Raw genomic sequence first — 15,573 nt, 5'->3', positions numbered from 1 at the left:
GAAAGGCACCTTAATCTGTCACATAGCAATTGAGGAGATGTAACTTTGGTGCTGAGTGCCAACTATCCCACTTCAAGGATGGGTGGATGTTGTCCAATGACATTAAAAGGACAAGTAAGGTCATACGAAAGCACAAATGCTTGAAATAAATACATGAAATGCTGGAATATCTCCAGCAGATATTCACAGAGTCTGTAGAGAAGGAAGCAGATAACCAGTCACCTGAAATGGAAAATGTCTTAAGAAAGTGGGGGGGGGGGGGGCGGGTGCAGGGTGCGGAGTATCATGCAGCATAGAAAAAGGCCCTTCAGCCCATCATGTTCATGCTAACCATTTTGCCCATTTGCTTACATTAGGGCTTTCTATGTATCTCCCAAAGTACCTCTTAAATGCCGTAATTGCATCTGATTCAGCCATTTTCTTTTCCTGTGTGTTTCAGATATCAATCACCCTCTGTGTAAAAGACCTATCCCTCATCCCCCTTTCTAAACCCACCTGCACGTGGCACTGGTAGCAATCCTGAGATTGCTATCCTGGAGGTCCTGTCCTTTAACTTGGCACCTAGCTTCCTAAACTCACCTTTCAGGACCTCCTCACTCTTCCTACCCACGTCATTGGTCCCTACATGGACCATGACATCTGGCTGCTCACTCCCTCTTGAGAACACTGAGAACTCGATCCGAGATATCGCGGACCCTGGCACCAGGGAGGCAACAGACCATCCGGGATTCTCGATCTCTTCCACAGAACCTCCTATCTGCCCCCCTAACTATCGAATCCCCTATCACTACTGCTCTTCTCTTTTCCCTCCTTCCCTTCTGAGCTGAGGGTCCAATCTCGGTGCCAGAGACGCAACCACTGCAACTTGTCCCTGGTAGGTCATACCCACCAACAGTATCCAAAACTGTATACTTACTGTTGATGGGAACGGCCACAGGGGTGCTCTGCTCTTCCTGTCTATTCCCTTTCCCTCTCCTGACAGTCACCCAACTACCTGTCTCCTGACTCCTAGGGGTGACTATCTCCCTGAAACTCCTGTCTATTTCTGCCTCTGCCTCCGGAATGATCCAACGTTCATCCAGCTCCAGTTCCCTAACACGATTTGTCAGGGGCTGCCTCTGGATGCACCTTTTGCAGGTGTAGTCATCAGGGACAACAGTGCTCACCCTGACTTCCCACACACTGCAAATGGAGCACTCAACTGCCCTAACTGCTGCCACCATTACCTGCTCCTGATCTAATTAGATTAATTAAAGGAGCTTAACCGACCTTACCTCACCTGGAGTGAAGCTCGTCCTCAGCCTCTGCTCGCTATTTAAATTCTCCCACTGCCTCATGGGCTGACTTTCATGCGCTTTCACAGTTGTGCCCCCGTTCAAACCTCGCCTCTGCCTGTTCTTGCCAAAGCCATCCCACTCTGCCTCAGTCCACTCCGACAATGGCCGCCGTATATGGCGGTCTTCCTTTTTAAACCTTTGGTGCGCTATGTCACGCGCCTGTGCAGTCTACCCTCCTTGCCGCGATCAGTTAAAAAACCAGCTTCTCTCCGAGCTTCTTTTCCTCTTCCCTCCCTGCCTCTTGCTGCGATTTAAAAATCCTTTAAAAATAAAGATATGCCTTCTTCACATCCTCATCATTGATATTTGCAGAGAACTATGAACTTGGACTTCAAGATCTTTCTGTTCATCAACATTCCTTAGTGCCCATTTACTGTCTATATGCTACCCTTACTTGGCTTCCAAAAATGCACCACGCTGCACTTGTTACTATTCAATTCCATCCACCAGCCTCCACCCAACTTTCAGAAAATACAACATAGAAGAATACCATAAGATATAGGAGCAGAATTAGGCCATTTGGCCTGTTACATCTACTCCACATACAACATAGAAACACTCCATTTGGTCCACAGTGTCTGCCAAACACAATGTCAAATTAAATTAAATTCCTCTTAGCTGAACATGATCAAGATCCCTGCACTTGATGTGTGACTTGAATGCCACTATTGTATCTGCTTACATCACCACTCCTGGCAGCATATTCCAGGTATCTATCACTCCATGGGTTTAAAATTTCTCTCACTTACTGCCTTTTAATGTTTCCCTCCTCCCACCTTGAAGCTGAGTATGTGACATTTCTACTCAGGGCAAGGATCCTGGCTGTCTACCCATCTGTGCCTCTGATAAGTTTGTAAACTTATAGCAGGCCTCCTCTCAGTCTCCACCATTCCAGAGAAAACAATCCAAAACTTTCAGTGCTGTAAAACTCACGAGAAAGCATGTAGCAACTATGTTTTCTGGGATGCAGAAATGTGACTTATCATTTGTGTTATGCAACAAATGATTGTAACCTCTCTTTTTACACGGCTCTTAACATATTCTGACCACCTCCGCAGTTTATTAAAAATTTCAGTACCATATATCAAAGAAAGCAGCCTTGTGATACAACATAAGTCAAGAACAAATACATAAAATATGCTTACAACTAATACAGCTCTAGGCTGCACTCAATGAGCTGCATCATAAATAATATATCATCAGTCATGGCTGTCAAATAATGATTTGCTGAGCATCATTCACTTTTAATAGTACAATGTACTTAGTAACAGCGGACAAAATCAGTCATTTCACAAATGGTGTTAACTTGAAAGTCCTGGGAGTTGAGTAACTGAGATGAAATAACAGCTGAAGCAAAGGTAGTGTAATAGAGCTGGCAAACTCCTGTGACTCTGAAAGTAGTAAATTATCTGTGAAATGCTGAGTTACTGACTTCCACCTCCTCTTGCAAGGAATCTGCTGTTTAGATGCTGCCTTTTGTTATCGCTTCCCAGGGATGCCAAGAGAGGAGGGGAGTTAGCTGCTGACAGGAACCTTCTGTGGACCTACTAACTTTGTTGGGGTTTGCTGAATCCTTGTTTTGTAATTTCTTCACAGCTCCTTCTAGCCTTGAAGCTGCCGAAGTCTTTTCCATTGTGCACACCATTAAAATTGCTCTATCATTGGTGGCTGTGCTGCTCCATCTCACACAATATCTCTCTTAAGAAACTCATAACTTGCTGGGCAAAGTGTTGCAGCCTTGAAGTATTGATTTCATCCCCCCCATTAGAAACCTTCCATTTTGTGTCTAGTCACATTGAGCTCTATAATTTGATCTTCGTTTACCCACACACCAGAGTCAATCTTTAGTTCGACAAAACACCCACATACTGTAAGTTCTTAAATAGAATCTCAAATCTGCAGTTATGGTTAGTTTGTACAAAGGTTATATGATATCTCAATAAGCAATGCACTATAAAAATAGATGACAAAATATAAAACTACGTACTTCCATTAAAATACTTTTTAGTAGGAATGACCTTATTCCTATAAGGTGGCAGAGCACTCAGGCGCGGCGGCTACTCAGTGCCTACTCAAAGGTGCATTTGTTCATCCTGTATGTCTCCTTTATGATTGCAAGTCATTGCCAGATACTGAGAACAATCCATCAGTGAGTTGCTCGATAACAATGGAGCTGGATTTATTCCATATCATTGTTGTTATTACCTGGACTTGTTGTGTATCATTGTGCCAAAACCATGCGCATCCTAAAAAAGGTGTGAGTGCCTGCCTTGGAGGTTTTTATTGAGAACACAGACTGAAGGTCTTGCTCACTAGTTCATGGGCGAGACCGTTGGTGGGGAAGCTGCGTTGCCTTGTGCAAGGAAGGCTCTCATGCCTTGGAGACCAGTTGTGGTTGCTGGCAAGGGAGATGCTGGAGCTGGCTGTGTGCCACTGGATTTTGTATTGGTTTGGGGGCTCGTCCCCTCCCACTGGTGTTGCCCCCCCAGTGTTTGCTCACTGCAAGAACAAGCTCAACCAAGACATTTCAGGGACCTGGGCTAGAAATATATATATTTCTCTTTGTGACAGTCTATCTGAAATTGTAACCCTATGCTATTTGTGCTATGTGCAGTGTGCTGTGTGCTGCTGGTAATTTTTTTGTACCTTGGCCATGGAAGAACAGTTATTTTGGCTATATTCATTTATGGTTGAATTGTAGTGGTGTGCTACACGCAGCGCTAAAATTACGACACGGAGTCGGTAACTGCAGTCGAAGGAAAAAACTTTATTCGAAATCCTCAGCCTCACTTTTAAGCCTCCCTCAACCTGCCTGCCGTGGCGCAGAGGCTCCAAAGCTCTGTGCTTGCAAACCCCCGTAGGCTATCTAATTGTGAGCCGGTTCGGATGTGCCAGGAAATGGGTAGCCACATAACCCCCCCCCCCCCAGAACCGGCGATACACCCCCCAATGTCCACAGTCTGGACCGGAACCTGCTTGGGAGGTCGGCCTCTGCGCCGAGGTGCCGGAAACTCGGCTGGTTGTGCCAGGTCCACATGGGCCGGTTTGAGGCGGTCCACCGTGAAAACCTCCTCTTTCCCCCCAATGTCCAGCACGAACGTGGACCCGTTGTTCCGGAGCACCATAAACGGCCCCTTGTATGGCCGCTGCAGCAGTGGCCGATGCCCGCCCCTTCGTACAAACACAAACTTACAGTTCTGCAGGTCTTTGGGTACGCAGGTCGGGTTCCGCCCGTGCTGTGAAGTGGGTATGGGGGCCAGGTTACCGAGCTTCTCGCGTAGTCTGCCCAGGACTGCTGCTGGATCTTCCTCTTGCCCCCGTGGGGCTGGTAGGAACTCCCCGGGGACGACCAGGGGCGCGTTGTATACCAACTCGGCCGATGAGGCGTGCAGGTCGTCCTTGGGCGCTGTGCGGATGCCGAGTAGGACCAGGGAAGCTCGTCCGCCCAGTTGGCTCCTCGCAGGCGGGCCATGAGGGCCGACTTCAGGTGACGGTGGAAACGCTCCACTAGCCCGTTCGACTGTGGGTGGCAGGCAGTGGTGTGGTGCAGCTGAGTCCCCAAAAGGCTGGCCATAGCTGACCACAGGCTGGAGGTGAACTGGGCGCCTCTGTCGGAGGTAATGTGGGCCGGTACACCAAAGCGAGATATCCAGGTGGTGATCAGGGCTCGGGCGCAAGATTCGGAGGTGGTGTCGGTGAGCGGGACTGCCTCTGGCCATCTTGTGAACCGGTCCACGATAGTCAGGAGGTGCCGCGCTCTGTGCGACACTGGTAGGGGGCCCACGATATCTACATGAATGTGGTTGAAATGCCGGTAGGCGGGGCGGAACTGCTGCGGTGGGGCTTTGGTGTGCCGCTGCACCTTGGCCGTCTGGCAGTGCATGCACGTTTTGGCCCATTCACTGACCTGTTTGCGGAGTCCGTGCCAAACGAACCTGCTGGAAACCATCCGGACAGTCATCCGGATGGAGGAATGTGCCAAGTTATGAATGGAGTCGAAAACACGGCGCCGCCAGGCTGTCGGGACGACGGGACGGGGCTGGCCGGTGGCGACATCACAGAGTAGGGTCCTCTCACCCGGGCCCACGGGGAGGTCCTGGAGCTGCAAACCGGAGACTGCGGTTCTGTAACTCAGAATCTCCTCAGCTGCCTGCTGCGCCTCTGCCAGTGCCTCAAAGTCTACCCCTTGGGAAAGGGCATGAACGGTAGGGCGAGAGAGCGCATCTGCCACGACATTGTCCTTACCCGAGACATGCCGGACATCCGTCGTGTATTCAGAGATGTAGGACAGGTGGCGTTGCTGGCGGGATTACCAGGGGTCGGATGCTTTCGTAAACACAAAGGTAAGTGGTTTGTGGTCCGTGAACGCGGTGAAGGGCTGACCTTCTAGGAAGTACCTGAAATGCCGGATTGCCAGGTAGATCGCCAACAGTTCCCAGTCGAAAGCACTGTACTTGAGCTCGGGTGGCCGCAGGTGTTTGCTGAAAAACGCCAGGGGTTGCCAGCGACCTGCGATGAGTTGCTCCAGCACCCCACCGACTGCCGTGTTAGATGCGTCCACTGTGAGGGCGGTAGGGGCGTCCATTCTGGGATGTACTAGCATTGCGGCGTTCGCCAAAGCTTTCTTCGTTTGAACGAAAGCCGTGGCGGACTCCTCGTCCCAGGTAATGTCCTTGCTTGGACCTGACATCAGGGCGAACAGGGGGCGTATGATCCAGGCAGCTGAAGGGAGGAAGCTGTGGTAGAAATTGACCATACCTACGAATTCCTGAAAGCCTTTGATCGTGGTGTGTCGGGGGAAGTGGCGGACCGCATCTACCTTAGCGGGCAGAGGAGTTGCCCCATCTTTAGTAATCCTGTGGCCCAGGAAGTCAATGGTATCGAGTCTGAACTGGCATTTGGCGGGGTTGATTGTAAGACCGTACTCACTCAGTCAGGCGCAGAGTTGACGGAGGTGGGACAGATGCTCCTGCCGACTGCTGCTGGCTATGAGGATGTTGTCCAAATAGATGAACGTGAAGTCCAGGTCCCGTCCCACCGTGTCCATTAACCGCTGGAACGTCTGTGCGGCATTCTTCAGGCCGAACGGCATGCGGAGGAACTCGAAAAGGCCAAACGGGGTGATGAGAGCCGTTTTGGGGACGTCTTCAGGATGCATCGGGATTTGATGGTACCCTCGGACGAGGTCTACCTTGGAGAAGATCCGTGCGCCGTGCAGGTTTGCTGCAAAGTCCTGAATGTGCGGCACAGGGTAGCGGTCCGGTGTGGTAGCCTCGTTCAGCCTGCGGTAGTTGCTGCACAGTCTCCAGCCTCCCGTCGCTTTGGGCACCATGTGCAGGGGGGAGGCCCATGGACTGTCGGACTGCCGGATGATCCCCAATTCCTCCATCCTCTGGAACTCCTCCTTCGCCAGTCGGAGCTTGTCCGGGGGAAGCCACCGAGCGCGGGCGTGGAGGGGTGGTCCCTGGGTCGGGATGTGGTGCTGTACGCCGTGTCAGGGCATGGCCGCTGTGAACTGCGGTGCCAGAACCGATGGGAAATCCGCCAGGACCCTGATGAAGTCGTTGTCGGACAGCGTGATGGAGCCGAGGTGAGGGGCTGGCAACTGGGCTGCACCCAGGGAGAATGTCTGAAAGGTCTCGGCGTGTACCAGTCTCTTCCTGGGCAGGTCGACCAGTAGGCTGTGAGCCCGCAAAAAATCCGCACCCAGAAGCGGTTGGGCTACGGCAGCCAGTGTAAAGTCCCACGTGAACTGGCTGGAGCCGAACTGTAGCTGCACCTGACGGGTGCCATAGGTCCTTACTGTGCTGCCGTTCACGGCCCTCGGGGGGGACCCGGTGCCCTGCTGCGGGTGTCATAACTCGTCGGAGGTAAAACGCTGATCTCGGCACCAGTATCGACCAAAAACTGGTGTCTCGACCTTCTATCCCACACATACAGGAGGCTATCCCGATGGCTAGCCGCCGTAGCCATCAGCGGCGGCTGGCCCTGGCGTTTCCCGGGAACTTGCAGGGTGGGCGACAACGGCGGGCTTCTGCGCCCTACTGCTGGTGGTAGAAGCACCAGTGTTCATTGGGCCGGGGGTTGGTGGGCTTTGTGGCCGGGCCTGGACTGGTTTGCTGCTGGGAGCGTGGCTGGGAGATCTGTGCGATGGACGCCCCGCTCACCTTTTTGGCGTTCCACAGCAAGTCCGCCCGGGCTGCCACCTTCCGGGGGTCACTGAAATCCGCGTCGGACAGCAGCAGGCGTATGTCCTTGGGCAGCTGCTCCAGGAATGCCTGCTCAAACATGAGGCAGGGTGTGTGTCCGTCGGCCAGAGACAACATCTCATTCATTAAAGCCGAAGGAGGTCTGTCGCCCAAGCCATCCAGGTGCAGTAAACGGGCAGCCCGCTTGCACCATGAGAGTCCGAAAGTCCTGAAGAGCAGGGCTTTGAATTCCGTGTACTTGCCGTCTGCCGGGGGCGACTGTACGAACTCCGCGACCTGGGCCGCTGTGTCCTGGTCGAGGGAACTCACCACGTAGTAGTAGCAGGTGTCTTCTGAGGTGATCTGGCGAACGTGGAATTGGGCTTCGGCTTGCTGGAACCATAGGTTCGGTTGCTGTGTCCAGAAACCCGGCAGTTTCAATTAAACCGCATGAACAGAGGCGGCGTCGGTCATTTCTGGTCCAAAAATCGTTTGGACCGTCGGGGTCACCAATTGTAGTGGTGTGCTACACACAGCGCTAAAATTATGACACGGAGTCGGTAACTGCAGTCGAAGGAAAAAACTTTATTCGAAATCCTCAGCCTCACTTTTAAGCCTCCCTCAACCTGCCTGCCGTGGCGCAGAGGCTCCAAAGCTCTGTGCTCGCAAGCCCCCGTAGGCTATCTAATTGTGAGCCGGTTCGGATGTGCCAGGAAATGGGTCGCCACAGAATGATAATTAAACATGAAACTTGAACTTAAATTATTCAATGAATCAATCAATAGAAAATAATATTGCAATCTGTAATTGTGAATATAGTGATGATACAATTTTACAAAATACAACGTTGGTCCAATTGGTTACCTCAATGATCGTGTCTCCTCCTATCCATCTCACTCCACCATCATCATCATTTTTCATTACTTTCCCAGTGGTGCTGTCACATTCTTGAACCCTTAATCTACTTCTTTCACACTGCCACCTTTTCGCACTACCTCAGTTGCGTGACAATACTTTGCAACGCTCTGTGCTCTAAACTGTTGTTATTGTTTTACTTAGTATCACAACAATCCTGCTTATTGGTGAGCTTCATTTGAGCAAGGAATTTCATTCAACCCTGGTGTATATGACAATGAACTAATCTGAATCTCGGTGTCTTTGAACACATCAGTAGATTTTTAGATATTAATGGAATCAAGGGATCTGAGGTTCATGCAGGGAAGTAGGACTGGGGTAAGAGATCTGCTATGATCTTATCGCACAACGAGCTGGCACTTGTGTTGGTGATTTAAACTTTGCTTTGTTTCCAATGGTCCATGCTATTTGTCTGTATACTCAGAAAGGATCCTAACCACTTGGCAGAGACAGTTCTCAAATTCCCATCTTTGATTATTAGTTGATAAACTAAATTTATGGTTTTTGATTTTGCTCTTCCCTTCAAATACAAACACTTTCTCCAACTCTATCATGTCAAATTTAAAGCCCTCTATTGAATCACCACCCCCATCTTCTGTAAGGATTACAATGTTCTCTTCAATCTTTCTTTACTGGTATAACCTCTTAGTTATAGGGTCTTCACACCAAACCTTTAGTGCAACACTAGTCTGCAACAGCTCGGAGCTGTAGAATGTGACTTTGCATCTACCCCATGAACAATGAGAAGGAAATGAGCACGTATGCACTTGTCTGTCTACTTCCTTTGCTGGGGACTTTTGTGTTAGCTGCACACCTTCCACCTCTAACAATAAGAAGTATCTAGGTGAGCATGTCAATCACTTTCAAGGCATAGAAAGCTGCTGAGCCAGTGCAGGTATATAGGATCTGTATAGATGATAAGTGTTGATCAGCATGAAATAATAGGCCAAAGGGCCTCTGCCCGTATGCTATGACATTTTGACACTTCCCTTTTACATGAGCTGAAGTAGGATATAAAGCAGCAGAGGAAAACAAACAGTTTTAAAAGAAGAACATAACTGCAGCTCAGAGAAGAAATGCAGTTTTCCGTTTTTCATTCTCCTTCACATGCACATTAACTAACACGCACTGATCTAGTCTAATGCTTAAGAGACAGATAGACAAGAGAAGTGAACTGTACCCTCTGAATGCCTTCCTGGGAATCCTTCACCGAGGTTTCTGTCCCATTACCCTTGTTGATCATCCTCCACATTTGTGCGTACATGTTGTCTCTCTCAAAAGGGTTCATTCCTTTTACTCGAACATGTTCATACACAGCTGACTCCATCACCGTGCCGTAAGGAATGTCTGTTTGCTTTGAAAGATCCTGTAGGGACCTTTAGGATATAAGAAAAGTCAGGATAAATAAATAATGTCCAATTGAAAAAAAAAATGCCCAGAGGACTTAATTTAAGGTCAAATATGGATTAGGCATGTCTGAAAGCTTTTACTTTTAATTTGAATGAAAGCTTCAGTTAGCAGTGAATTTAACTTGAATACACAAAACACTTTGTTGATCTCAGTAGCATATATTAAGAAGCATTAGCTAAACTTCCCATAACCAAGGTACTGCTTCTGCAATGGTTCTCCAAGGTATGGGTAATGGAGTGGAAGGGAAAAATATCATACTTGAACTTCATACAAATTGCATCAGCAAGCTTACTTCCCCAGTGTGAGGTAGGAGGTGCAGGAGATCTGAAATATCTCTGTAAGGTAAAGGCAAGATCAAAGAACATGGAATATGGAACAGTGCAGCTCAGGAACCAACTCTTCAGCCCACGATGTTGCGCTGAAATAATTAAACTCAGAATTAAAAGCTTAACTGAACTAATCCCTTCTGCTTACACAATATCTATATTCCTCCATTCGCTGCACTGAGCCTCTTAAAAGCTTCTAGCATATATGCTTCAACCTCCCTTGTATGTATTGCAGGCACCCATTACTCTCTGTGTAAAAAGCTTTCTCTGCGTATCGGCTCTGAACTTACCCCCTCTCATCTTAATACATGCTCTCTAGTATTGGAATCATAGAATTACACAGTGCAAAAACAGAAGCTTTGGCTTAACTGGTCCATGCCAATCAATATGCTCCATCCAAGCTAGTCCCATTAGCCAGCCTTTGGCCCATAACCTTCTAAATCTCCGTCATCCAAAAGTTAGACTAGTATAGTATATCATTACGGCTCTTTGAGATGGAGAGTCCCAGTGTCAGAAGATAAGTCTCTTCGAATGGGTGTCCCCCTTATGCTGAAGCAGATCCTAACACTGTACTGATAACTATCCTGAAAACATCACATGCCAAATTCACCCGCTAGGACATTTTACCCCACAGAATCTAAACCTATCAATCCTTTTTCTTTTTATGTCCAAAAAGCATAGGCTGAATCTAGTAATCCCTCCTGATAAAGTAAACAACCTTCTTGGCTGAATTTCCTCTAATGAACATTCTTCAGACTGTCCCTAAGGGAAGTATATTGCACCAAAACTCTCTACAGTACTCTGGTGTGGTTTTGCCAACACTGTAGCCAGCTGCAACAAGACTTCTCCCATTGCCGTAATAAAAGACAATGTTCCATTTGCCTTAATAACTTGCTGCTTCTGCACGCTGCACATAAAGCTACTAGAGAAAATAAATTATATTCCATTCACTTGATTTATTCACTAGTCCTTTAACATTATTAGTGTGATAGACTTATGGATTAATTTGTTAAAACATCAACATAACATTTACCTTATGTCATTCTAGGCTTCTGTGTGAACTTTGTAAAGAAACCTGCTGTTTAATGGTATTGTGGTCATTGTCCTTCACCATCAATATCCTGGGATTACAATTGACCAGAACTCAAGTACACAAGCAACAGAACATTTGGGACTACAGGAATAAGTTAGAGTGGGAATATCATGCTCCCACTTATCTGGATGAATGGAGTTCCAACAGCACTCATTGACTTAACACCATCCAGGACAAAATGCTACCCACAAATGGGATCCCATCAACTACACCCTTAAGCATTCATTCCTCCTCACCCATGTTTAGTGGTTGTAGTGTTCACATTTTTAAAATGCAACTGTTATTTACCTAGGCTAGCTGACAGCACCTCCCAAATCCATGACGTCTATGACCAAAAGAACTAGAGTGGCAGGTACAGCGGGTCATCAGCACCTACATGTTTTTTTTAAAACTGCTCGCCTACATTCTTACTTGGAAATATATCTTCGTTTCCTCATCACTGCTGGATTGAAATTGCGGAATGCCCTTACCAATAGCTTTGTGGAAGCACCGTGAAAGGACTGCAGTGGTTCAAGAAAGCTACTGATCACCATCACTACTACAAGATCAATCAATAATAGACAGTAGATGTTGGTCTTAGCAGTGAATCCACATCTCCAAAAAGTTAATAAATTATAAAATATTAACATAAACAGGGACAACAATATGAATGGTATTGAGCTTGAGTTCGGGGGGGGGGGTGGGTTCGTATTTCAAATGTTAAACTTAAAAATTGGAACAAGTGAAAATTTTTATTTCAGCAAAAGCATTAAATAAGATGAAACAATGGAGAGATGAAGTGAGTTTGCTAGATAATAAGTAATTGAATCAAGTAAAACATAAGGAATAGGAGCTAGAGTTAGCCAAGTAGGGTGTCAGAACATTTAATACAGAATAGTAAAGCACAGGAATAGGCCATCCAGCCCACAACATCTGTGCTGAGCATGAAGCCAATTTAAACTAATCCCTTCTGCCCGCACATGATTCACATCCTCCTTCCCTGCATATTGATGTGCTTATCTGAAAGTCTCTTGAACACTATTATCACGTCTGCTTCTACCACCAACCCTGGCAGGACATATGAGGCAGCAACCACTCTCTGTGTAAAAGATTTGCCCTTGGATATCCCCTTTAAACATCCTTCCCTCTCTTTGAATCCCCTTTGAGGGGCATAGAGCGAGTGTATGTGTACAGTCTTTCTCCCCAGAGTTGTGGAATCAAGAACTAGAGGGTATAGATTTAAGGTGAGAGGGGAGAGGTTTAATAGGAACCTGAGTGGAAACTTTTTCTCTCAGAGAGTGTTGAATATTTGTAATGAGCTGTCAGAGAAAGCAGCTGAGGCAAATACTTAAAGAATATTTAAAAAGTAATTGGACAGATACATGGATACAAAGGGTTTAGAGGGATATGGGTCAAACACAGACAAATGGGGGACGCAGAAAATGCTGGAGGAACTCAGTAGCTCAGGCAGCATCTATGGAAAAGAGTAAACAGTGGACTGATTCAGTTCTGATGAAGGGTCTCGGCCCGAAACATCAACTGTTTACATTTTTCCATAGCTGCTGCCTGGGCTGCTGAGTTCCTCTAGTATTTTGTGTGTGTTGCTTGGATTTCCAGCACCTGCAGTTTTTCTCTTGTTTGTCACAGGCAAATAGGACTAGCTCCGATAGGAATCATGTTTGGCATGGAAGAGTGGGATGAAGAGCCCGTTTCTGTGCTCTATGATTTGATAACTCTATGACTCACACCTTAAAGCTATGAAACATTTGTACCCTGGGTGAAAGATATGGACTTCCTACCCTACCTATGCCTCCCATAAACATGGAGACTGCCACCAGTTTTCCCCTCGTCTCCAATGCTCGAGAAAAAATAATCTTTGGAAACAGGCCTCTCATCCCACTGTATCTGCACAATCATAAAATGTCCATTTACAATTAACCTAATAACACATGCTTTTGGGATATAGGAGGAAATTAGAATATTTGGCAGATCTTCATAGGATCACAGGGAGTATGTGCAAATTCCATACAGAGAGCACCAGAGACTGAGATCCAACCTGTGCTGCTGGAATCGTGAGCCAGATGCACATAAGAGCCTTGTTTTGCCCTTCAGTAAGATCATGTTTGATCTTATCTTGGCTTCAGTTCCACTTTGCTGTCCAATATTTATAACTCTTGACTCCTGTGAAATCTTTTAATTTTTGTCTTAATAACTCCATGCCCAATGGTCTCTATGATAGGGTATTCCAAATACTTACAACCTCTTGAAATAAAAAAATCCTTATGCATGTTCAATGGATGACACCTGAATCTGAAATGACATGTCTGGTTTTATACTTCCAGGATGGAAATACCTCTCCGTATTTACTCCCTCAGAATTTTATATTTCAATAAGATCACATCTCATTCTTCAAAATTTCAAAGAACTGAGACCCCACCCACTCAACCTTTCCTCATTCCACACCTTCACCCTAGGAATCAATCCAGCCAATTTTGGATGGATATATTATGTATTTCAAAATATAAACCTTATTCACAATAATACATGCAAGAAATAGAAATATAGTGCTTGACTTTTGTAGGAGCCATGTGTTGTTTCGCTATCAGCATTGTATACTGTGTTGCATGGTGATTATGTTTATTATGGCAATGAGTCACCTGAGTGGGGGGTGTAGTAAAGCATAGTGAACAAGTTATGTCTTCTTGCTTTTCTCATTGCAGTTTGTAGCTGGAGACTGGTGGATGTCGTAACATTTGCCGACTGCTCAATAACGTTTAATTACACTTAGCTTACATTTGGGTATGCTTAAGTTTCATCGCTTCAAGATTGTATGTTTGCTAATTGCTAATAAAGGATCAAATACATATCCTCGACTTTAGGAATAATCATTACTGGAGCGAGGGCACGTCCTGCAAGTATAGCAAATCCTTAGGTTAGTCGGCAGTGACAATTATTTCACTTATGTTTGGCTGCAACAACTTTCTTTACATTTATAGTGACATTTAGTCCATACTTTAATTGGACTTTCAATGTTATACATTTGTAATGTCCAGAAGACCATAAGATATAGGGGCAGAATTAGACCAATTGGCCCATCGAGTCTGCTCCACCATTCAATCTTCAAACATGCTGATCCTTTTTCACCCTCCTCAGCCCCACTCCCCGGCCTTCCTCCTGTAACCTTTCATGCTGTGTCCTATCAAGATTCTATCAAGCTCTGCCTTAAAATATACCCAGTGACCTGGCCTCCACAGCTGCCTATGGTAATAAATTCAACAAATTCACCACCCTCTGGCAAAAGAAATTTCTCCGCACCTTTGTTTCAAATGGACGCCCTCTATGCTGAGGCTGTGCCCTCTTGTCCTAGACTCCCCCCAACATGGGAAACATCCATTCCACATCCACTCTGTCCAGGCCTTTCAACATTTGAAAGGTTTCAATGAGATCATCCCTCATCCTTCTAAATTCCAGTGAGTACAGACCCAGAGCCAACAAACATTCCCTTTATGATAACTTTTTCTTTGCTGAAATCATCCTTGTGCACCTCCTCTGACCCGTCTCCAATACCAGCACATCTTTTCTCAGATGAGGAGGCCAAAACTGTTCACAATACTTAAGGTGAGGCCTCACCAGAGCATTATAAAGACTCATCATCATGTGCCTGTTCTTGTATTTCAAGACCTCTTGAATTGAATGCTAACACTTCATTTGCCTTTCTCACCACCAAGTCTACCTGTGAGTTAACATTTAGAGTGTTCTGCACAAGGAAACCTAGGTCTCTTTGCATTTCAGATCTTCTCTCCATTTAGAAAATAGTCTACTCATTTATCTCTACTAGCAAAATGCATGACCATGTATTTTACAACAATAAATTTCATTTACCGGTCTCTTGCCCATTCTCCTAATCTGTCTAAGTCATTCTGCAGCCTACCATTTCCACACCACCACCCACCCCTCCACTAATCTTCATATCATCTGCAAACTTGGCAACAAAGCCATCTACTCCATCATCTAAATCATTGATATATAGCATAGAAAGAAGTGGTCCCATACCGACCGCTACAGAACACCACTGGTCACTGGCAGTCAACCAGAAAAGGATGCTTTAATTCCCACTCGCTGCCTCCTACCAATCAGCCAATGGTCTTACCATGCCAGTAACTGTCCTGTAATACCATGGGCTCTTAGCTTGGTAAGCAGCCTCATGTGTGGCACCTTGTCAAAGGCCTTCTGAAAGTCCAAATGTACAACGTTCATTCCATCCCTGTCATCAAGTTAATACATTTCATGTACAAAGAACAAATGCCATTCATGTAGTTCTTTGG

The 15,573-nt window shown here is 46.4% G+C and overlaps 1 protein-coding gene across 1 annotated transcript in view; it reads right to left on the bottom strand.

The window, feature by feature from the left end:
- grid2 (glutamate receptor, ionotropic, delta 2) overlaps window positions 1–15,573 on the bottom strand; it is a 1,097,559-nt gene that overhangs the window by 113,566 nt on the left and 968,420 nt on the right. Inside the window, exon 13 of the mRNA XM_059963403.1 lies at window positions 9,621–9,816. Coding sequence (XP_059819386.1) covers window positions 9,621–9,816 — 196 coding nt within the window. The remainder of the gene's footprint in view (window positions 1–9,620; window positions 9,817–15,573) is intronic.

The sequence above is a fragment of the Hypanus sabinus genome, chromosome 3 (assembly GCF_030144855.1).
Source record: "Hypanus sabinus isolate sHypSab1 chromosome 3, sHypSab1.hap1, whole genome shotgun sequence".
Taxonomy (NCBI): domain Eukaryota; kingdom Metazoa; phylum Chordata; class Chondrichthyes; order Myliobatiformes; family Dasyatidae; genus Hypanus; species Hypanus sabinus.
This window is presented reverse-complemented; position numbering and strand designations above follow the sequence as displayed.